The 24,496-nt window shown below is 38.0% G+C and overlaps 1 protein-coding gene across 1 annotated transcript in view; it reads left to right on the top strand.

Annotated features, from left to right (window-relative positions):
• Window positions 1–2,857: 2,857 nt before the first annotated feature.
• The window catches only part of GMCL1 (germ cell-less 1, spermatogenesis associated), a 47,235-nt gene continuing 25,596 nt past the window's right edge, over window positions 2,858–24,496 (top strand). Inside the window, exons 1-8 of the mRNA XM_046662743.1 lie at window positions 2,858–3,305; window positions 9,290–9,413; window positions 12,706–12,802; window positions 13,912–14,009; window positions 16,226–16,338; window positions 16,950–17,015; window positions 19,772–19,856; window positions 21,681–21,771. Coding sequence (XP_046518699.1) covers window positions 3,046–3,305; window positions 9,290–9,413; window positions 12,706–12,802; window positions 13,912–14,009; window positions 16,226–16,338; window positions 16,950–17,015; window positions 19,772–19,856; window positions 21,681–21,771 — 934 coding nt within the window. The 5' untranslated portion in view covers window positions 2,858–3,045. The remainder of the gene's footprint in view (window positions 3,306–9,289; window positions 9,414–12,705; window positions 12,803–13,911; window positions 14,010–16,225; window positions 16,339–16,949; window positions 17,016–19,771; window positions 19,857–21,680; window positions 21,772–24,496) is intronic.

Below are 24,496 nucleotides of genomic sequence, written 5' to 3'. Positions count from 1 at the left end.
GTATGTGCTTTCTTTGACTGACTTTGCCACTTGTGAGTTTTCTCATCCTAGACCCTGAAAGAGACTTATGTTACTCGGTTTCTATGAGGAACTACAACTTAAGAGAAAATAACATATTTAGTCTTATGTGGGCTTAGTGCTATAACTAATGTTCCCATATACTAAAGACTAATGATATAATGTATTTAATTTATTCTTCAGAAATGAGTGATGCTCTCTATTCTAAGTAGAACATTTATATTAGAGTATGTGTCTTTGTTTATTCTATAGTATCTATTGTCTTTTGATAGGTGAAATATAAAGATTTGTTTCTACTTGCCTATTATAAGTGCTTGATCTATTGGTGAAAGCTATTTACATGAATATTTAAGTCATTCCATTTAATTATAGGAAATACTACTGCAGCTTTGATACCTACCCAGAAGAGTATGGGATCTCTCAGTCAACTTTATTTGGCTTTGGAAGCATTACAATTTTTTGATAGTTTTATCTTTAAATTATATGACTTAGCCAAAATTTTAAAAGAATTACATTTGTTGAGTGGACGTCTTCTAGAGGCCAGGATTAAGCTTCCCTTGAGGAATGTTTATTATATAAACAAGCATGGCTCTGGAATATAATTATGAAGCAACTTTGATTTTCTCTCCCACTGTCCATGTACTTTTCTTCATCGGGCCTAGTTGTCCTGTCTTTCGATGAAAATTCAGATAGAGGATAGAGTCATGACTTTCCTGGTCACTCTTAGGTTTTAAGAAGTCCTACTGTGCCATCCCTTAAGGTCATGAAACAGTGTCATTTGAGTAATTAATATGTCAAAATTCCAAACCTGATTTACAGTTGAGACTTCCTCCCTCGTTCAGCTCTGGCCTAGCGTCAGCAGGAAACTGGCTTTTGGGGAAGGGGATATGTAGGCTTCTCTTCTTTCTCCACTATGGCTTCCTTCCAATACTTCCCCACCCCCAACCTAGCCCCGGTTGTAGCAGGAGGAGGCAGGAGAGTGAACAACAGCAGCAAAGGTTCTTACTCCACTGTTACTGCTGTGGTGGTAGAGGATCAGCTATGTTGGCAGATGTTTAAAGCGGATTCTTGTGTGCATTCTTTTGTGTTCCTTTATCAACCCCCATCACCAGCGAACTACTCATTTTTGATTCCTTTGGCAAGGCAAATACATTTTTCCTTTTTCAGCCCCTAGGAACTCTTCAGGTTCTCTGTTCTGAAGTCTGTCCTTCCACCCACACCTCTTGGACAGAATCTAAGATGATCCCATGCTGGCTGTCTTATGGTGACCCACACTTGTTCCATGGGAAACACTTGCACATGCTTTGTGCTGACAAATTCTGGGCATGCACACTGATCCCCCTGCAGCCATCATTCTCTGCCCCTCCCTACCCCCCCAAAAGCTGCCTCAGCCAGCCTCTCTCCATACAGATTTCTCAGGCCTGAGTCAGACACCAGTCCACTAACGCCCCCAAACTACATATACTACTGATGGGGAATATAAATTGGTGCAGTCATTTCAGAGAGCAATTTGGCAATAGCTACTAAAGGTAGAAAGTTCCCAGCAAATCCACTTCTAGGAATCTATTTAGTGAATCCCTTGCACATAGCGTTCATCATTGTTCTATAAGAACATTAAAGTAGAAACAACCTAACTCCCTCAGTAAGGGAAAAGATAAATTATGAGTTAGTCTCCAAAGAGCGGTGAAAATTAACTAGAGATTGTCAATTAGATAAATCTCAAAAATATAATTTTGAGAGAGGAGAAAGGTGTAGAATGATAGGTACAGTATGATTCCATTTAATTACATACCTAAATGTGCAAAAGAAAATATATTGCTTATGGGTATTTGTATAAGAACATACATGGGAATAATGATACACACCATTCTCAGCATAGTGGTCATCACAGTGGAGACAGACAGACTGACATGGAGAGGGAGCTTCTGCCTACCTCTATTGTTGTATTTAAAAGAATGAATCAAAGCAAGTATAATTTAAGGTTTAGATTATCCTACTGTGGTAGGCCCATGGATGTGATCATATTACCCTATTTGAGTAATTCATTATAAATATTTCATTTAAAATATCTCATTATAAATACTTTATTTAAAAAGTAGCAGAAGGGAGTCAAGGAGTTAAAGCTGACTGTCCAGAGTCCCTGACAACGGCTGCATACTCGAGGCAGACAGCTGTCAATTTTGCTTAGACACATGTAAATTTTGCTCGGGCCTCCAGAAGGCACTTTAAGCCCCGACAGTTCCGGTACCAGACCCTATGCAGATGTCCCACTGCTGCTAGGAGGCAAGGGAAGGAGTGCAAGGAACCTTTGTCCTAATTCCTCCAGGGCAGAGGAGGGCTGATGTTTAAGAAACCCAAAGGCCTAGCAAAACTCCACATTCTAGGTCCTCCTCCCCCAGGAAGCCATGCCCACCTCCGACAGGGCGTGATCCCAGCACCTGTGAGCTCCTCCAAAGAAGAGTCCAAACAGCACTGTCTTTTTTGCCCCCTGCCTAGCACAGGGCCCAGCAGACATCTGGAGCTCAAGGGAACCTGTGCAGAAAGAATGAATAAGCTGGAATTCGCGGCCCTGCTTACAAAAACGAGTGTACGAAGTAACGCTTAAAGGTAGGTCGGCCCCAAAGTTCCAGCTGGTATGAGACCCAAGCCGACCAGAAACCAACAACTCTCGCGCGGGTCCCACCGCCACCCCTGCGTCTCATTCTGCGCAGGCTCCACCCGCCAAGCACGCCTTTCCCCGCCCCTTCCGGAGGCTCGCCGCACGCATGCGCCCGTCGGTCGGCGCTTTGTTGCGAAATCGAGGGGGCGAGGTCCTGCGCTCCCGGCGCACCGCGCGGCCAGTCGCGGCGGGCGGGGCGGAGGATGGAGGTGTGAGCGTGCCCAGCGACGGTTGGGGCTGCGCGCGAGAAGGTGGCGGTGTAGGCGCCCGGGCTAGGCGGGGGCCAGCGGCGGCCGGACCATGGCTGGAGACGGTCTCCGCTGGGCTCCCTGAGGTGCGCTCCCTGAAGTCCCAGGGAGCCGTGGCCCATGGGCTTGCTGAGCAGCCGAGTCCTGCGCCAGCCGGGGCGAGCCCGAGCTCAGCAGGACCCGGGGTCTGGGGCGGGGGGCTCGGCCCGGAGGCAGGAGACTGGCGGCGACGCGGCCGGCCACAGCTTCTGTTACTGCCCGGGCAGCCGCAAGCGCAAGCGGAGCAGCGGGGCCTTCTGCTACTGTCACCCCGACTCCGAGACAGACGAGGATGAGGAGGAAGGGGACGAGCAGCAGCGGCTCCTCAACACCCCTCGAAGGTACGGGGGGGCCGCGCCCACGCTGACCCGCGCCGGCCCCTGTTGGGGGCTGCCGCGGCCGGGCCTGGGGGCTAGCCCGGCGCCCGGTGCCTTGGGCGATGCGGCGCCCCGCAGCCTGCGAGGCGCCGGCGTGCTCTTGATAGGGTTATGTGGGAGCCGGCCGGATGCAGGGCGGACGGGGGGCACCTTGGGAGACGCCTGGTGTCCTGCAGTGTAGACCACAGACGCTGCCAGGGTGGTGGTACAGCCCCAGGATGAGACGCCAAGCCAGAGCTTGCTCCTCATTAAACACCCGGCGGGCTGGCTGGCCGGTCTTCGTAATACACCTTTGTGGTCTCTGAGTAGGTGGCGGTAGAATAAGTTGTTTTGCATCCGGTTCCTGAAATAGGACAGACACATAAATTTAGCGTCTGAAATGGGCACCCCTGTTGTCGTGCACTCAGTGTAGGGGCGATGATTACACACAGGAGTTCTCCTTAACTGTAAAGGTGAGGTTTATCAGGAGTGTACATTTGTTCCTTACCAGGAACAAAGTCTTTCTAAGTCTCTGGTACTTGGACGTTGACCCTGAGTATGTGTGAAGCTGTGCTGCAGCTTGCTTAACCGTTTTTCACCGTTGAAAAACAGGATATTGACTTGTGAACTAGAATGTAGTTTACAAGTAGAATGTATTTTCACATAAACAGTCTGGTTGCTCCGTTTTGTTTTGTTTTTTTAAGGTCATCAGTGGGGTCACATAGATGTAATTTTTTAAATGAAACTTTAAAAAAAGTTTCAAAAATTTTTTGCTGCACAAGGGTTAGGTGTTTATTGTAAAATAAAAGTATCAAAGATAATCTCTTTAATAGTTTGGTTTATAAAATCTGGCGTACAGTTTTGCGTATGAATGCTTGTATTTATTTACAAAAATGGTCCCCCACTGTCGTTGTTTAGTTACCTTTTTGGAGAGTCAGTGTAGTATAGTTTTAAGAGCTCAGATTCTGTGTTCTAGTCTGTATTTTGCAATGTAGTAGCCTTATTTCTTCGTGAGTAAAATGGAGAAACTAATACTTGCCTTACGGGGTTTGACAAATATTAGAACACATAGAATGCACAGTGCCTGGTGTGAAAGCCCGAGATAAGTATTATGTCTCCTTGATGAATTGACCTCCTTTATCATTACAAAATGTCTCTCTTTATCCCTGGTAACATAGCCACTACCACCTTCTTTTGATAGGTGTTTAAAAGGTGTATCCTTTTCCTTTTTGTTTGTGTCTTTATGTTTAAAGTAGGTATTTTGTAGACAGCATATAGTTGGGTCTTGCTTTTTTAAAAATCCAATAGGATATTCTTTGCTTTTTAATTAGTATTTAGACCACTTATATGTAGTGTCATTTAAAAAATATATATGTTAAAGTCCATTTCAGAGAGAGAAATCACACAGTAATTTGAACAGGGAAAATTTAATATAACCATTATTTTTTTTTAAGATTTTATTTTTCCTTTTTCTCCCCAAAGCCCCCTGGTACATAGTTGTGTATTTTTAGTTTGTGGGTCCTTCTAGTTGTGGCATGTGGGATGCTGCCTCAGCATGACCTGATGAGCGGTGCCATGTCCGTGCCCAGGATTCGAACCGGTGAAACCCTGGCCTGCCGAAGTGGAGCGTGTGTACTTAACCCCTCAGCCACAGGGCAGGCCCCATAATATAAGCATTATTAACAAGTAACTGGGAATTAACTACTGAAGGTAAACTACTAAGGTAAAGAGATCTCTAAAAAATACAGGAATAGAGGATATAAGGAGCAGTCACTACTTCTAGGGCTGAGAAAGAATATCCAAGGGAGGAACAAACTTGGAAGAGGGACCACCTGTCCCAAGCTGAGATTCAGATGTTGAAGGACGTGTGGCTGCAGCCCACTAGATGGTGGAGAAGTTTGCTGAGATGTGGTAGGCTGAGGCCAGCGGGTAGGAAACTGCCCAGTGGGATGATGACAGAACTCGCTTGGAGGCTGTCTGGCCCACAAAGCTGAAAATATTTACTGTCTAGACCTGTACAGAAAAAGTTTGCCCGCCCCAGGACTACATAAGTAGACTGAAGTGGAAAGTCTTTAGAGCAAACTTTTATTATAAAACGCATTTCAGAATTTAGTATATTTTATATCAATGGAAGATGCCTGGCTGATTCAGCCCAGCATGAATGAAGGGTGTAAGAAAATATTAAGACCTAGAATTTTGTATGTTGGCACTAATATGCTTCCTGAGGTTATCTATCTGGTGTGTTCACCCACTTCAACCAACTACTTGAAAAGCTTCGGCTTCCAGGTCCACCTTCCACTTCATACCTTTTGTCAATTGCCTGCTTTACATTAACAGACTGTTAAAACTCAACTCTTCTGCAACCTGATCTTGAATGTTTGATGTCCCTAGATTGTCTCTAAAAATCGAAATCTTGTAAACAGTATTTGTTGTTATAATTATGTAAATATTGTTTACTGCAGAGTCCAGTAGTGTGCTAGGATTATAAATCATACTTCTTGGGTCCAGTGTCACAACCCCTTGCTTTTCTTTTTTTTTTTCTTTACTTTTTTATGTGTGTGAGAGGAAGATTGGCTCTGAACTAACATCTGTGCCAATCCTCCTCCATTTTTACGAGGAACGCTGCCATAGCGTGGCTTGACGAGTGGTGCCAGGTCCACGCCTGGGATCTGAACCTGTGAACCCCGGCTGTCGAGGCGAAGCATGGGAACTTAATCACTATGCCACCGGGCCAGCCCCCACTTTTTCTCTTGGAGAAATTTTCTAACCTTGTAGTTAAATGAAATCTTTTTCTTGTGTCCCATCAAGTGCTTAAAGTTGGGCCCTGTTTTCATTTTATCTTGAGATAATACCTTTCATTGTATTGCTTTTTTATTTTCCTAGAGTTTCTACCTTTTCCCCCCTTTGTTGACAAAAGAATGATACTTCTTAATATCTTCAGATTTTTCTGTCTTTCCAAACACACTTGCATGGAGTCCTTCTCCTTTAAAACCAAGACCACTCTCTTGGGTCCCTTCATCCTTCTGTTCCATTCTGGATACACTGCTCTCTAGGTCTGCATTTATTTTGGGACTTCCTTTCACCGCATCTCTAGGTTTGGATCCACTGTTTTCTGTAGTGTATATCTTTTTCTTTCTCACTCATTTTAGGGAACTACATCCTTAAATATTTTCCTAAGAAAAGGTACAAAAGGAGGTAATTTGTACTTATCTAAATGTAAATTCTCTCACTTTATTCATCCTTTGACTAGGTATGGAAATCTAATGCAAAATAATTTTTCATACCTTTGATGATATTACTTCATTGTCTTCTAGCCTATAGTGTTGATGAGAAATATGACGCTGGTCTGATTCTCTTTAGGTGATCTTTTTTTTCTCCCTGGAACTTTTACGATTTTTTCTTTGGTATTTTGAAATTTAACCAGAATGTACTTAAATGCGGGTTTTTTAATGGCCTTGGTACTCGCTGGATCCTTACAATCTGGAGACTACTTTAGTTTGGGGAAACTTTCTTCCATAATTTCCTTTCTCCTGTTATCTTTGTTTTCTCTTTCTTGGACCCCTATTAACTGGATTTTGGATTTCTTGGATTGTACCTCTTTCTCTCTTTTTTCTTTCTAAGTCTTTTTTGCTTTGTGTTTTGGGAAATTTCCTTAACTTTCTCATTTAGCCTCTCTTTTGGCTTTTTAATTTCAGCAACCATGTTTTTAGTCTCTAAGAGCTCAGCTCTTTTTTTTCTTGTTCTGAGTAATCCTCTGTCATAGCATCCTGTTATTTTGTAAATGTAATAATCTCAGCTCTCTAGATGTACTAATTAGAGTGTTTTGGGGTTTTTTTCCTTAAGTTTTTTTTTCCCTGAATTATTTATTTCCTCTGGGACCAATTTCTATCTTTAATAGTCTTTAATACTCCTAATTTTATTCATGTTGGGTTATCCACGGTTGTCCACTTATATTTAAGAATGAATAACTGGGGTGTGTGTGTGTGTGTGTGTGTGTGTGTGTGTGTGTGTTTTAATTGAGTAAGTAGATGTATTTCTACTAAGCCTCTTTGAGTAGGAAGACTGAGTACTAAGTTGGATATGGCTGGGGCATGCTTTGTTTTAGAGCAGAGATTCCCAGACTTTCTTGGTTAACAGCACCCTTACTGTTTCAGTAATTTTTTTCATGGCACCTCTGGTCCTAAAGAAATATCTCACAGTTAGGTCCAAACAACCTAATAGTAGATTACGTGGTATCTGAAAGATGTTGCTGTGTTTCCTTCAAATTTAAAATATTCCACATGCCTCCCTGAGTTTGCTGTGGTGGTCCAGGTGCTTTGGGAGCACATGATTTACACAGTTTGGGAACCATGATTCAGGGTGAATGGGTTAGGAGCTAACAGGCTACAGATTCCTCAAATGCCAGAATGAAGATTGCTTTGTCTGGGGCGCCAAGACCCACCTAAAATCTTAGATCTTCCTGATAGATTTGTTCTGTTTCTTTCCTGAAGAGCCTGGGGATCTTATGCCTCAGTTATCTGTACTCTGGTTATCTGTACTCTGTGTTCATACAAAGTGGAGGCGACCTTTAGGGGAATAAGTTTCCCCGTTTGCTGCCTCACTTCTCACTTCTGCCTTTTGTTTCCCCTGAGACCTCATCCCCCAATGCCTGGGTTCTGAAACGCAGATGGGCTTCAACTTCCATCTAGACTTTCATGATATATTTTGGGCTGTGGCTTTCACTGCTCTTTTCCATTCTAGTTTATTTTCTAACTTCCAGATCCTTAGAATTCTCTCATCAGGTGATAAGCCCACCCTTACCTGTTTGCTGTTGTGGGCTTACTCTTTTCTATACTTTTACTCTATTAATGCAGTTTGGGGAGAGTGCTGTCAGGAACTGGAAACTACATTATCTCATTTGTTTCTCACAGTAACCCCATGAAGTGGCTACTGTTAGTATTCTCCTTACCTCTGGGGTGCCTGAGCTGTGCTGGAGCTGGGACTCAAACTCAAGTCTGTCTGCCACCAAAACGTGCTATTTGTACTGTCTGTTGGGAAGAGGTGTTAAAACACTGGTTCAAGACACCATCTGAAACAATTACTACTTCATTTTTAAAAAGATTTACAATTTTTAAGTACTAGGAAAGCTGTCGGGATTGGCCAGGAATTATAAAAGATATTGATCATCCTCTGCCTAGGGCTTCTCTAGTAAAGACCATCTTGAGCAGTGATTATCAAACTTAAAAAAAATACAATTCTTCCTTTAAATTAAATCTTATGCAGAAATCCAAGATGTTTACAGATATAATATGTGATGCTGCTCTGCTGAAAGTTAGGTGGGATGCCCAGAGTTCACTCCTCGGCTCTTCCTGGTGGCCCCTAAGACACTTATCCATTGAGCATAGTTTTGAAAACTTTCGGTCTACAGCTGCAAATCATTTGTCCAATGGAAAAAAATTTTTAAACTAGTTTAAGAATAGTTTGGTACCAAAATAAAATTAAATGTAAATTATTTAAAAAATTACTTAGATAGGTGAAGTTTTTACTCTTGTTCTCCATTTTGTGGTTGCAAAGCAGTATTATTGCATTTGTATTGAGATCCTTCATACTGTTGATTTCTAAATAAGGAAATAAGCAAAAATCACCATGCTGACTTATCTTCTTAATTTATTAAATAGACAATTCACTTAGTTCAAAAATCGAAATTGCCAAAAGGTATACAGTGAAAGGTCTCCTGCCCATGCTGCCCCCATCTAACCACTTTTACCCCTCTGGGGAATACAGTACTTCAGAGATAACCAGTATTATTAGTTTCTTATGTATTCTTCCATACATGAGCAAATTTGAACATATAATATTCCTCTATCCTTTTACACAATGGACAGGTTGGCTCCATTTAATAAAAATTTAACAAAAGGAGTATTTTGAGTTATGTGCAAAATCAATAAAACAGCATTACATATATGTAACATTTGCATTTCTTTTAACAGGAAAAAATTAAAGAGTACCTCCAAATATATTTATCAAACATTATTTTTGAACGGTGAAAATAGCGACATTAAGATTTGTGCTCTAGGAGAAGAATGGAGTTTACACAAAATATATTTATGTCAAGTAAGTATTTTATTTTTCTTCTTGAGTAAACAAGGTAGTTACTTAAAAAACTCTGGGACCGGCCTGGTGGCACAGTGGTTAGGTTTGCGCACTCCGATTCCACAGCCCAGGGTTTGCCGAGTCAGATCCCAGGCACGGACCTGTGGACTGCTTATCAAGCCATGCTGTGGTAGGCATCCCACAGATAAAGTAGAGGAAGATGGGCACAGATGTTAGCTTAGGGCCAGTCTTCCTCAGCAAAAAGAGGAGGATTGGCAGCAAGTGTTAGCTCAGGCTAATCTTCCTCAAAAAAAAAAAGAACCAAACTTAAACTCTTTTAAGTGATGTTCTTTCTCATTGCATTTCACAGTAATCTTTTGTTTGGAGAGTAGTTGTTTAAGTCATATCATCTGATAAAAAGCCTTTGTTTTATTGGAAATATGGCGAACATTGTTACTGAAAATAATCTGGTCTAGAAAACAGATTTTGAATTTTCGTTGTCATACCTGCCTGGCAATACCTTTTTGTCATTACTTGAATAAGGTGTTTATTTTGTTCTTCTGTCTTCTGTTGTCAAAAGGGAAAATGTTAGGGAAAAAATGTTTAACATTAAAGTTAAGATTGCTGAATTTATTTTGTATATGATTATTTTAATTGGATAAATTCAGCTGAAATGTTGCTTTGTAGTTAAGCTTGAATGTGATTGGAAAGTTCTTTTGTTTTTTTTTTTTTTTGAAAGAAAGTGCTTTGTCGATAGCATCTATTGTACTGCAGTTTTCATAAACCATGATTGCCTCAGGTAGTGTGCAGGGATAAGAACCCCACCAAGAACTGATTTATACCATGGATATTAAATATGTAGACTCTCTTGACCCTGAGAGAAAAACTAAGGAGAATTAAGAGGATTTGGGGCAAGTCATGGATCCATAACAATTATAAGGAGAAAAGGGGAATGCATCGATGATCTCCTAATTTTCATGATTAGCTTCTGAAGAACTACCACAAACCATTTTCAAACAAAATAGTGATCTGTTTGCGTCACTGGTCTGGTCCTATGGGATAATTTTATGATTTTAATATATGTCTCAGTCCTATCTACAGTTTTTTGAGAGCATTACGGCACATTGCATAATAAATTAGATACTGACACCTGAGTTTGATGCTTCTATCACAGAAGAAAATATGAACAGGGCCATATGATGTTATCTGACATGGGATCATCAAAGAGTTTCCAGGAACCTTTAGCATAAAGATTGAAATGAATCTAAGAAATTCACATATGGGGGAATGTCTGTTCATGGAAGAGAATACAACAAATTTGAAATCATAGCTTTTAAATCCTCTGCCCAAGCCAGTAGCCAAGGGAAGAGAATCAATATAAGAAGTTTTTACTCTCCTGGGAAAGCACTTTTGGAGATATTCCTCTATTCATTTTAACTCTGACAACTTCCTCTTTGACATGCCATCATCAATTCATGACATTTCTTTTTCTTAAAAAGTTTTATTCAATTTATTTAAACTAAAACTCCCAAAAACAGTTCACCCATTTCTCCTACCCCCACTTCTCACCTCTTGCAAGCACCAATTTGTTTTCTGTATCTATGGGCTTGGTTTTTTTGGTTTGTTTTTGTTTTTTAAGATTGAGTGGAAAGTTCTTGACACTTACTCTTCCTTCTTTCCTGCAAAATGCAGTTAAAGACAAGACCAAAAAAGTATTTTAGACTAAGTCATTTAGCTGATATACCCACTTGATTTCTATGCTGCAAATACTGCTATTTGCCACCTCATTTTTAAAGATTCAAAACTTCCAAAATAAAAGAAAATGTTGCTCTAATGGCTCGGATGTTTTATTCATTTATTCTTTCATCAAACCTATCTATTCTTTCTTCAAATCATTGTTCTAGGCACTGGAAATAGAACAATTCAGTTCTTATCCAGTGGAGCTTATATTTTTCCTCTCTTCTTTATCGTTTGACGATAATTACTGGTAAGACAGTATGGTATAAGATTTTTCAGTAAAAACATTTGAAAAGAATTTTTTCTCTAACATTTTAGTCATAATGTTTTTTATTTAATCTTTTTTAACAAGTTTACTTTGGCTTGAAGTATATAGCCCAGATAATATATCAGGATATTAGTCTCAACTTGAAGATATGGTCCATATCTTTCTTTTTAATCTCTGAAAGCAGTTTTGTGAATTTAAGGATAAGAATGCCTCTTTTAAGGCTTTCCCTCTCCAGAGAAACTGGATTGATTATAGTGCAAGCCACATGGTAAAATATAAGCCCCCTGAGGACAGAAACAATGTCTGTTTTGTTTACTGCTATATTCACAGTGCCTTCTATGTACTAGGTACTCAGGAAAATTTTTTTTTTGGAATATTAGCCCTGAGCTCACATCTGCTGCCAATCCTCCTCTTTGCGCTGAGAAAGACTGGCCCTGAGCTAACATCCGTGCTCATCTTCCTCCACTTTGTATGTGGGATGCCTACCACAGCATGGCTTGCCAAGCAGTGCCATGTCCGCACCTGGGATCCCAGCTGGCAAACCCCGGGCCACCGAAGCGGAACATGTGTGCTTAACTGCTGCACCACTGGGCCAGCCCCGGGAAAATTTTTTAAGTTAGTTAAAATTTGATCCATTCCAAAGTAATTCTAATTATGAGAGGTGCTGTCAAGGAGGTAACTAAAGACTTCATTCTGATACCTTTCTAAGAATTCAGGTCCATTCTGGAATTTTCTGATTGGATAAAACTAAACTTTGGATTTTCCCTAATTTCTTGGGGATCATCCTATTGTGCTGACTTGGGACTGGTCTGGACCCTTTATAGCCACTGATGTACAGTAAGGATTCAACATTTGAGGGCTTAGTCTTTTCTTCTGTCTTCCTCAGTACGTTATCATCTATCTACCTTGTGTGTTGTCATATGTTTGTGAAATATATTTATTGACACAGTTTCTAAGCTTGAATTTAGAATGTCATTGAGAAGGAAAACATACACATGTAATATACTCACAAACTTTTAACTAAGTAAAAAGCTAATGAGGTTCAAATAGTAATATAAGGATTCAGTTCAGATAGTAATAGAGGAATTTCATTTAACTTTCATTAAATTAGTCCTAAACTGAAAGCATTTTGATAGACCTAGTAGTGTGCTTATCTTTCTTTTCTCTTGTAGACATATTTGGCAATTCTTTTTCTCTTGAAATAACACGATGGGTTAGGCTTGATAGAATAGTTGCTTGAAGTTAGAAATGAGAAAATAATTTACAAGACAGAAAGCACTGGATAATTGTTGTCTTTTTTTTTTTAAGTCTGGCTACTTTTCTAGTATGTTCAGTGGTTCTTGGAAAGAATCCAGCATGAATATTATTGAACTGGAGATTCCTGATCAGAATATTGATATAGAAGGTAACCACCATCATAATTACTGTTATGCCAAAATCGTAAAAACATAATGTTTTTATTCTTTTGGTAGAAAATATTTTCTTCTAACTCTGTAGGCTAGAAAAAAGCTTCATTTAACACTCTCAGGTGACAATGTTATATTGATTTGGTCCATAGTTTATCATTTCTGTTTTACCTGTCCCTAATCTATTTAGTCATGTGGGCCTTATCAGTCTGTTTACTTATGTTTATAAATACATCTGCCTGGGACATGGAGAATGTAGAGTGAAGAAGAAAAACTATGACCATTTATTAAAATTACGTGGAAAAGCTGGTAAATAATATTCATTGATCATTCCCTACATATGAAGACCTTTTCTAGGAACAATAATGATGTGAATCATGTAATCAGTGTTGTTTTAGAGCTATAAGGGTTCTTAGATGAGGAAGCTGAGGCCCAGAGGATTTAAGGGACTTGTTTTAGATCTCAGAGCAGTTTAGTGAGCCTAGGTCAGACTGTAGTTCACTTGATTCCTATTCCACTCTCCTGCCCACCTCTTTGATAGCCCAAGTGGAACTACCCAGTACTCACCACATAGGCAAAGGAAAAATTCAGACTATTTATAAAGCAAACCATGTGGGACATGCATGAGAGTAGCAGTGGAGAGAAGGATGGACAGGCTTAGATAGCTGTGGCGGCTGGGTGAGAATGTGTCATGCACCTGACCGGGAGCTATTCCACACTCCCCAGTGGTGAAGCCCTGAAAGCCCCTGGGTTAGGAGGATCGCTGGATCTGTGTACTTGTACTTAATGATTGGTCTGCTTGGGAGTATCTTTATAAAACTTTTTCCAAGGGTGTCAATTCTCACCACCAACTAATGTCAAGATTAGATGTAGAAGAATCCAGCTCAGTTTGGTAGAATAAGTGGAAATTTATAACATTGTTATTAAATTAGCACCATCAATCAGTGACCATTACTAGCATTTCAGTTAGTGATACTTCTCTTATCCTTTTATATATATACTGGATTTAGACATAGGTCTTAGTGTGTGAAGACATTGTTATTATTTTTGTAATACTCTTTAGAGATACAATTGTTATTTCATTCTACATGTGTACTTTTGCTTTCAGCACTGCAGGTTGCATTTGGGTCACTGTATCGAGATGATGTCTTAATAAAGCCCAGTCGAGTTATTGCCATTTTGGCAGCAGCTTGTATGCTGCAGTTGGTAAGTATGCACATTATTCAAAGAAAGGATCACAGTTGTATCTTTGTTTTGAAGTGTCTATTCCAAAAACAAAAATAAGGCTTGTCTTTTTGCAATTTTTAAAATAAAAATTAAATGTATAAATATGCCACTTGTGATAAGTCATTTAAAATGCTTAACCAAAAGTAATGTATTACAATTAAGGAGGTCATGATATCTGTGTAAGATGAATGCAAGCTATTTCTGTGTAGATATCTTAGAATGACTAAAGTGGAGAGTATTTGCTTGTCTAAGTCCATTTACAGATTTTTATTCTTTAATGACTTATCTTGACTGTTATTAAGCAGATGGCTTATGATTACTAATTCGTTTAGTTCATGGATTCGAAAAACGTTGAGTGCTTACTATGTAAACTTTTTCTTAATTATAATATAACTGTGTGTAAACCACATAAATGTGTATAATCTATTGATAGAATGACAGATTTGTTCATTCAACAGAAGTATATTGAGCAATGTATCAAACTAGGCGTAGAGATCCAAAGGTAAATTAAGATAGGTCCCCACCTGCAAGGAGCTCACAATATACTGTGTCTGTGGAATGGGGCACGGAGGGTTGATAGAAGACCCAAAGGTAAAGTAAGAGCTGTCCAATATTATAGGTACAATAGTAAACATCCTGTAGGATTGGGTGGATGCTCAAAGAAGGGAGTGGTCACTTAAACTTGGTGGTGTCAAAGAAGGAAGTCATGTTTGAGGCTGAGTCTTGGAAACTGAAAATGTGTCTTTCGAGAGAGAAGAGGGGGAGGAAGAACATTTCATATAAGAATAAGCTAAGACCCAGAGATGTGAAACAATGGCGGATTAGAGAATCCGAGTGGAACACGGCTGTATCATAGAATAAAAAGAAGGGTTGGAGAGAGGGAGGCAGAGGCCAGATCATAAAAGTCCCTCTGTATCTTGTAAGAAGTTTACCTTTATATATAAGTACTTTTGGAAGATTTTAATCAGGAGAAAGACAAAGTTATGTTTTATAAAGAATACTTCAGGAATAATGTGAAGGATGGATTGAAGGAAAGATGAGTATAACATTAGAGACAAAAACCTACTTCAGTAGTCCAAGTGAGGGTCTCAGTTAGGGTAGTAGCAGTAAGCATGGAGAGGAACAAAACTGGATACTGGAGAGATTAAGCAGGGATAATCCTCTGGACTTGGGGAGAGGCAATATGTTCAGAGGAAAGGGAAGGAGTCTAGAATGACTTCCAGGTAAATTTAAAATCCTAATGGATTCAGTGTTTTATTTTGATCTTTTGAAAAAGTTGTTTCCTTTTATGTGGCATTTGTATACTGATTCATTTGAAGTATTAGTTAATATCTTGCTAAATATACTTGGCTGAGGTCATTTGATTTTTTAAATGTTTTGATCCTTTCAATACTTATTTCCAATAAGTATACTTTATTTTCTAACTTTAGTCCTTTTGGTTTGTTCTAAATCTATTTTCTGCATTACTTTTATAACTTAACTATTTAACTTAATAATATACTTGCATGATGATTGTATTTCAGAAATTTGAGTATAATATACTTGCATGATGATTATATTTCAGAAATTTGAGTATAATATACTTGCATGATGATTATATTTCAGAAATATGAGTGAAAAGTGACATTCTTTTCATATATTAAAGTTAGTTCATTTGAAATCTTCTATGTAAACAATTTAGATTAAAATTTCAATGTAAATTTAAAACAAGATATTTGTTTTACATGCATTTCTTAGATATTGATAGATATTTTAATCTAATAAACACTTTCTGATGATCCGCATTGTTTACTTGCCTACTCCATCATATGGTCAACTGACTATGTAAAGAGCTCCTAATTTAAACAGAAAAGGTAAAACAGACAGCAAACTGCTTAAAATTGCAAAGGTCCCGGAGAGGGAAAGAATAGGAAAGGAAGAGAATAACAACAATGTTCATCTCCACCTTACTGCTTTTACCCCCTCCCTTCCATTTTTCAATTCCAAGTATTTAGTTGACTACTTGCTGGATTTTTTTCAGTATTTTTACTGGACTTATAAAAACCTTAGGCTTGCTGCACTTAATGAGTTTTCTTTCTTCTTTCTTCCTTTTTTTTCCTTTTTTTTTTTTTCCTTTTTAATATGTAAAAGCACATATTCAGAGCTAATTTTTCCCATGTGGAATGGGCCTTTCCAGTGCTTATTTATATTTACAGGATGGTTTAATACAGCAGTGTGGTGAGACAATGAAGGAAACAATTAATGTGAAAACTGTGTGTGGCTATTACACATCAGCAGGGACCTATGGATTAGATTCTGTAAAGAAAAAGTGAGTTACTTTTCTTGTTTTTCCTTCCATCCACTTTTGGGAATTTGGCTGCTTTGGTTTCTTAAGAGACTGTATAGCTATAAGAAAGAAAAAAAACCAGCGGACTAGAATTTTGTTATTAAAAAGTCCATTTTTACATTTGGCCTAATTAGTAAATTCCTCAAAAGTGTTGTCTTTGTAAGAGACCTTGGGTGTTATACATGCTTATAAAAACTATAGTCACTCTTTACAGTACATTTTCTGTTGAATTTTTTTTACGTAGTAGGCATAATAGTCATTATAAGAGTGCAACTGCTGGCAGTGTTTTGAATTCTTGAGATTTGCAATACCCACTTTCAAATTATAAAGAAGGTAATAGAAGTATGCAAACTCCTTCATAAACCATTTGACATAAACTTGGAATGAAGCTTTCTTAATTAGAAATACTTTTATTAATATAAAGGGAATATTGCCTTAACAACTGCTGACAAAAACAATACTAAATTTCTGACTGTTAAATTAAAAAATTTGAGCATGATCTAGCAAGACTAATAATCTGTTTTTATTTTAACTGTAAGTCCTACTTAGTGAATTATAAATATGTAATGTATAATTCCATGTTTTAATTTCAGGTGCCTTGAATGGCTTCTAAACAATTTGATGACTCATCAGAATGTTGAACTTTTTAAAGAACTCAGGTATTTGAATTTTAAGTAACTTTATAATTAGTCATCCTAAAATCATGTTTTTCATTTGTTAAAATATGGAGAATATTTTTACATAAAAACAAAAATGTATTACTTATGAAAAAGTGAACAAATTCATGAAAGGTCTCTTGGCTACATGCATGAAGTGAACAAATGCTTCACAAATTTCTGTGTCATAAATGTATGTTATATTATGTCTACTGTTTTAACCAATTTTACTAGAAAAATTCATTGCTACTATAAAATTATAGAAAAGTCTCAAATGTTACCTCACATTTGCTGGGCTCTTAGAGAATCTGAAAGTCTATTTATTTATTTTTTTTTTTTTTTTAAAGATTTTATTTTTCGTTTTTCTCCCCAAAGCCCCCCCGGTACATAGTTGTGTATTTTTAGTTGTGGGTCCTTCTAGTTGTGGCATGTGGGACGCCGCCTCAGCGTGGCCTGATGAGCGGTGCCATGTCCACGCCCAGGATTCGAACCAGTGTAACCCTGGGCTGCCAAGGCAGAGCACACGAACTTAACCGCTCGGCCATGGGGCCAGCCCCTAAAAGTTTATTTTAAAAACCATCTTTAGGGGCTGGCCCCGTGGCCGAGCGGTTAAGTTCGCGCGCTCCGCTGCAGGCGGCCCAGTGTTTCGTTGGTTCGAATCCTGGGCGCGGACATGACACTGCTCATCAAACCACGCTGAGGCAGCGTCCCACATGCCACAACTAGCAGGACCCACAACAAAGAATATACAACTATGTACCGGGGGGCTTTGGGAAGAAAAAGGAAAAAATAAAATCTTTAAAAAAAATAAATGAAAAAAAAAATTAAAAAAAAAAAAAAAAAAACCATCTTTACAGGGCTGGCCAGGTGGCACAGTGGTTAAGCTTGCACACTCCGGTTTGGTGGCCTGGGGTTCACTGGTTCAGATCCCAGGCGTGGACCTATGCACTGCTTATCAAGCCAGGCTGTGGCAGGTGTCCCACATATGAAGTAGAGGAAGATGGGCATGGATGTTAGCTCAGTGCCAGTCTTCCTTAGCAAAAAAGAGGAGGATTGGCAATGAATGTTAGTTCAGGGCTAATCTTCCTCAAAAAAAACCCAAAAAAACATCTTTACCATTGAGAAATTAAGTTGAAGAAATTGTTTTAAACTTTTTGCTAAGCCTAATGAAATTAAATTCACAATCAAATTGGCCTTTTGAATTAAATCTGCTTATTATTCATTCATTCCTTCCTTCAACAAATACTTTCTGAATGTCCACTGTGTAATATGTATAAAGGTACTCTGTTAGGGGCTGTGAAGGATGGAGAGATGATTCTGTCATGATCTCTACCCTCAAGGACCTTATTTTAGTAATGGGGCTAACATATCTGCGATGAGTCCGAGAAATGCAGGGAGGGAATGAACTTTTTTTTTGGATTGGCACCTGAGCTAACAGCTGTTGCCAAACTTCTCTTTTTTTTTTTTTTCCTGCTTTTTCTCCCCAAATCCTCCCAGTACATAATTGCATATATTTTAGTTGTGGATCCTTCTAGTTGTGGCACGTGGGACACCACCTCAGCATGGCCCAGTGAGTGGTGCCATGTCTGTGCCCGGAATTGGAAATAGTGAAACCCTGGGCCGCCGAAGTGGAGCTTGAGAACTTAACCACTCGGCAACAGGGCTGGCCTCGGGATGAACTTTTAAAGGACGTTAGGCTTTACAGTCGTTTTCAGCCTTGCATGTTCTTGACAATGGTGCCTCTGAGACAAGGGTACAAATGTCCTTACAAGTATGTGGCATTCTGATGGAAATGTACAAAACCAAAGACTTAACATTGCATAGTTTCCTGGGTTGTCAATTTTACTGATTTTTTTGGCAGGGGGGTGTGGGGAGAGAGGTAAACATGAGTAGAGAGAATTCACTCTTCTTTGAACCTTAAAGATGAACTACAAGAATTAATAGAACTGTTATTTTTATGGCTGACTATCTCCTGGATTCCTGGATCCTTTCTTTCCTCTGCTCTTAAAGAGGTACTTTGGTAGAAAAGTTGGAGAAGCGTTATTCTACAAAAAAAATCATCACCTAGTGATGTCAAGGTATAAACAAAACTCTTCAGTGTGTTTGGTTTAAAAATCATTAGAAACACTTTAATTTTTTTCTCTTTTATAATTTCTCATTGAGTTTTTTCAAAAGGAGATAAATCGTACTTGTCATCTTAAAAATGGAGATGTTCTTCTGGCTTTTTATGGCTTAAAGGAAGGAAAGAAAAAAAAATAAGAAAAATAACTTGTGATATCATTTCCACTCTAAATTTAAACTAACACGTTTCTTTATCTTACTCTCTTTAACAGCAATAAAAACATGTTTTTTGACTAAGTGATTCTCTCAAGTCTAGAGTCAAAGGTTACTTTGAAGATACACATGTTTCGGTGAATTTTGACGTGTCTTTTTTTTACATAGCATAGGGAGGAAAGGCAAAAGAAGAAGGCTGCGACTTTATCAGAGCATACTAAAAAGTTATGTTGTTGGGACCTTGCTTTAACTTGATTAATTAGCAGATCAAAGCTCTTCATTTTCCTGTCAGTGCAAAAAGGACCTTTCATAGCACTCTGAGTTAGAAGTATCCTTGTGTTCAGATAGTTTTCTAATTTTTATTATGTTACATTTTAATTCCACATTTTCTTTTGATAAGAAAGACTAAAAAGTTTTCAGCTCCATGAGGGTCTTTTAGCCTGCACATGAAGCTAAACTCACTACCTCTATTTTATCTTTTCTAGTATAAATGTCATGAAGCAGCTTATTGGTTCATCTAACTTATTTGTGATGCAAGTGGAGATGGATGTATATACAGCTCTTAAAAAGGTATTGACATAATACGATATATGTAAGTATATCACCTCAGCATTGCTTATAATAGTGAACACAGCTAGTGTCCAGTGATAAAGGAATGGTTATGAATGTAAGAAAAGGAAAGATGCCAAAATGTTAGAAAGTCTTTATGTTTAGGGATTCGGTATCACAAGTGATTTTAATTTTGTTCTTTATACTTTTCTATCATAGGAATACATTTCTGTTTTTTTCCCAGATTTTTTTCAACAACAACAATGTTATTGTTACATTCTTTACATAATCAGAAATGTTAAATGTTTTATATGATTTTCGGGAATGTTTTCAAAGTTGAGCTTTAGTTGAATTAATGACTTTATGATGAAATTTTCACACAGAGTTTTTCTAGAAAATGCTGAAATTCTTTTAAAGACCTCATTTGCTCTTTCAACCTTTTTAATGTAATTTATTTTCACAACTCCCTATTATACTTGTTCTGTAGATGGTAAGACTTAGAATTCTTATGATTACTAAGTGGCAGACTTGAAGCAGAAGCCAGGTCTTGTGAGCCCTGGTCTATTGCTTCTTCCACTGCATGATTTTGCCATTGGCCTTTTGTCCCCAGCAACTGCATTTAGCACGGTTGTGAAATCCGGGAAGGAGACACCTTCTAGGTTATGTCATTGCGATTGCTTGTTTTTATGGTAGAGATGAGATTCTGGTACTATTTTTCTTCAAGGAAGTTTAGTGACTGGGTTATCTAGTCGTTAAAGGAGTGGTCGATAGCCCATTTCTATCTCTGAGCCACTGGTAGCAGCTGTTCTTTCCTGTTGTTGTAACTGCTTTTATGGCACTAGTGATAAATGCTTACTATGTGCCAGGCACTATTCAAAGTACATGACACATATTAATTCTTTAATGTCCTATGACATAGACATATTATCATGCTTATTTTACAAATGAAGAAATTAAGACCCAGGGAAATTAGCTAATTTGCCCAACTGTTAAGTGGCAGGGCCAGAATGTAAAAGTCCATGTTCTTGACTGCTCTGCATACTGTCTCCACAGCAGTAAGATAACAAGAAACTACTTTTTCTCTCGTTTAATTTCTTGCTTTTATGATCTCACATAGTAAGTAGGGAAAGTGAGTTAATTGGTGAGTGGAATAAATTAGTATAAATTACTAATCTAATATATATATTAGAACTTTGCCTCTTTAATAGTGTAACTACAGTGTGTTTGAGGCCATAATACTTTTCAGGGATTACTTTATTTCTTATCACATACTCATCTAGTTTTTGTCATTGGTCTATGATTAATGCCATGATGAATATTTTAAATTTTTTTTATTGAGGTAACATTGGTTTGTAATATTACATAAATTTGAGGAGTACATCATTATATTTTGACTTGCGTATAGACTGCATCATGTCACTGCCAAAAGTGTAGTTGCCATCTGTCACTGTGTAAATGTGCCCTTTCACCCCTTCCACCCTCCTCCCATCCCTTTCCCCTCTGGTAGCCACCAATCTGTCCTCCGAATCTGTGTGTGTGTCTTCCACATTTGAATGAAACCATACGGTAACAGTCTTTCTCCTCTGAGTAATTGTCTTTCTTGGTCTGACGTATTTTGCTTAGCATAATACCCTCAAGGTCCATCCATGTTGTCACAATTAGTGCTGTGATGAATTTAAAGGCCTATAAGCATGTCATGTCGTAGTTCTACTTCTTTCAATTGCTTTTAATAGAAGTTAAATTTTTTAGATATTATGTTTTAAGGTGGAAGCAGTTTGAAAATGTAAAATCATAACATGAAGAAATCTTGTAATTTTTTCTTTATTTACTTTTTTTTGAACTTAGTGGATGTTCCTTCAACTTGTGCCTTCTTGGAATGGATCTTTAAAACAGCTTTTGACTGAAACAGATGTCTGGTTTTCTAAGAGGAGAAAAGGTATGCTTGAAGTTTTTATTGAGAATTTGTTTTTTTGGTTTTTTTACATTGAAATTTATTAAAATCAGGCCCTGCCTTATTTATAGACCTAGGGAATTTTAGAGCTCAAGAGGACCTTATCAATTATCTAATTCAGCCTCTCATTTACACTGAGAAAATTGAGGCTGGATAAGAAAAATGCCTTGTCTAGTATTAATTATTATTTGTTGAAATAACACCATACTTTGATCCCTCAAACTACTATTTTTCCCATTTTATCATCAACAGATCTCAGTGATTACATTGTCTCTTGTTTGACCACATTGAATTTTCCCTAACCAATTAAATCCTGTCTATCAGGTAATAATTCTTAACATAGGGGCCCATGGACAGGCTTTGGTGTGTCACTAACCCCCAGAAGTAGATGCAGAATTTTATGTATATGTGTGTGTTGCATGCATTTTGTGGGGGGAGAGCTTCCATAGCTCTCATCAGATTCTCAGGGGAGACTGATCTAAAATGGCTAAGATTGCCATAAGGTCTTTCTCAACCTGGACACGGGTGGAGCATGCATTGTATTTATTTTTTACTTTGCTAAAACAGATATAGAACAAAAATTTTAGTAGCCCTCTGGTGCAAACAAGTGGTTTAGTTCATGCTTTTCTTAGTTCACTGTAATTTTTGGTCTATGCCTGGCCACCTTTTTTGTTTAGTTTTAATAATGCATTGAACCTCCACGAACTAATCTTCAAGTACTAGAACATTAATGACTTCAGTTTACTCATGTGCTTCTCTCCTCTTGTGTCCCTCTGACTTTCCCCAACCACTATCTTGAATTTTGTGTTTATTATTCCCTTGCCTTAAAAAAAATGTTATTGCATTATGCATGTATATCTTAACATACATAACATAGTGGTGTGCTGGTAAGCTGGTTCTCTGAAAAAAATCCCTGATTTGTAGCATTTTAAAAATTTCTATGATACAAATTCTTCTAGCATGGCTGATTTTAAGCTCCCAACGTGACATCACTGAATGTGGAGTTGGGAAGTGCACATCGTCAGCTCCTGTGAGCCAGTACAGACCAGCTTCAGCACACCACTGGACAATATATTATTTTGTTTTAATTGCTATTGAACTATTTCATATTGTGGTCTTGCTTTTCATTTCCTTGAAAACTAAAGAGATTAAACAGCTCTTTATATGTTTATTGGCTATATGTTTCCACTCCTGTGAAATGTCTGTTCAGGTCTTTTTCCTCTTTTAATATTGTATTTGTCTTTTCTTAAGGATTTATAGGCATTCTTTATATGTTTTTGATAATCAATCCTTTGTCACTTATCTTCCAGTTTGTAGGTTTTACTTTCTTAAAGGTGTCACTTGACGAATAGAGGTTGTTAATTTTAAAATTTAGTGCTTTTTGCATCTTGTTTAAGTAAATTTTGTAGACTTATTTTATGAAGTGAGATTTTCTGGTTCAGAGCCAGATAAATTATTTTTCTGTCAAGCTCATGAACCAAAAATGTATGAAAGACCATACCAATAAAATCTAATTTGATTTACTTAAAGAACAAAATACTAAACTTACAGCTTAAATTATACTTTAGTGCTACTTTGTGGTAATTAAAGAAGGATTAGAGAAATTATAGAGGAGGAAATTTAAATAAAAAACGGAGAGAGAGAAAAACTGGAAGAGATAAGGAGGGTAGAGAAACTAAAAAGACAATGGGACTCAATAGAAACAGTAGATGTTAGGTAAATGTTTATAGAAATTTATGCTCATTTGAGCTCCAGATGGATTAACCATAGCAATCCATCAAGAGAGAAATTATTCTGTGGCCTACATGGCAGAAACCAGAATAGGAAGCTGTGGTCCACTTCTGGTTTTCCCTCTCTGGGCTCTCCATCTCAGCCTCAGTAGTGTAAAAGTATACAGTTTAAGATAATTTTCCAGGGAGAGATTTATTACATAAAGCAAAATATATGTCTAATGCCCTTGTTTTTCAGTGAGGACTTTTGAAGTAATTTCAAACAATTTAAAAATTTTAAAGTGGTGAATACTCAGGAAATAGGACAGAAAAATCACTTATAGTCCCCTCACCCATGATATTTTGGTATATATATTCTCTTAGGTTTTCTTAATTATTTGACTTTTTATATGTATATGGGTCAGAAGTACAAGAAACAGTAGAAATTGAGAAATTTTGCTACACGGTTATATGTAGGGATTGCTATTGAATTTGTCTAGTGCAATTAATATGGCCACATTTTGGCCAGCTAGAGTCTTTAAAACATATTTTTTTTAATTCCATGAATTCTTACAAAAGTAGGTGAGCCAATCTCTTCTATGCCCTTGAAGAAAAGGGAATAATTTCCAGATTTCTATGAGATGATCTAGAATTGGTTTTGTTGTTGTTGTTGGGGTTTTTTTTGTTTTTTGTTTTGGGGGGGGTTTTTTGCTGCGGAAGATTTGCCCTGAGCTAACAGCTGTGCAAGTCTTCCTCCATTTTGAATGTGGGTTGCCACCACAGCATGGCCACGAGGGGGTGGTATAGGTCCATTCCCGGGAACTGAACCCAGGCTGCCAAAGTAGAGCACACTGAACTTAACCACTAGGCCACGGGGCAGGGCCTAGAATTAGATTTTTATAACTCGTTCATGTGATGGAGCACCTGTAAGAACATAATGGTATTCTCAGTACACTTTATGAAATTGGCACATTTAACTCAACATGTGAACTAGAACTAAA

The sequence above is a fragment of the Equus quagga genome, chromosome 5 (genome assembly GCF_021613505.1).
Source record: "Equus quagga isolate Etosha38 chromosome 5, UCLA_HA_Equagga_1.0, whole genome shotgun sequence".
NCBI lineage: Eukaryota > Metazoa > Chordata > Mammalia > Perissodactyla > Equidae > Equus > Equus quagga.
Note: the sequence above shows the minus strand (reverse complement) of the source record. Positions and strands in the feature narration are given on the sequence as shown.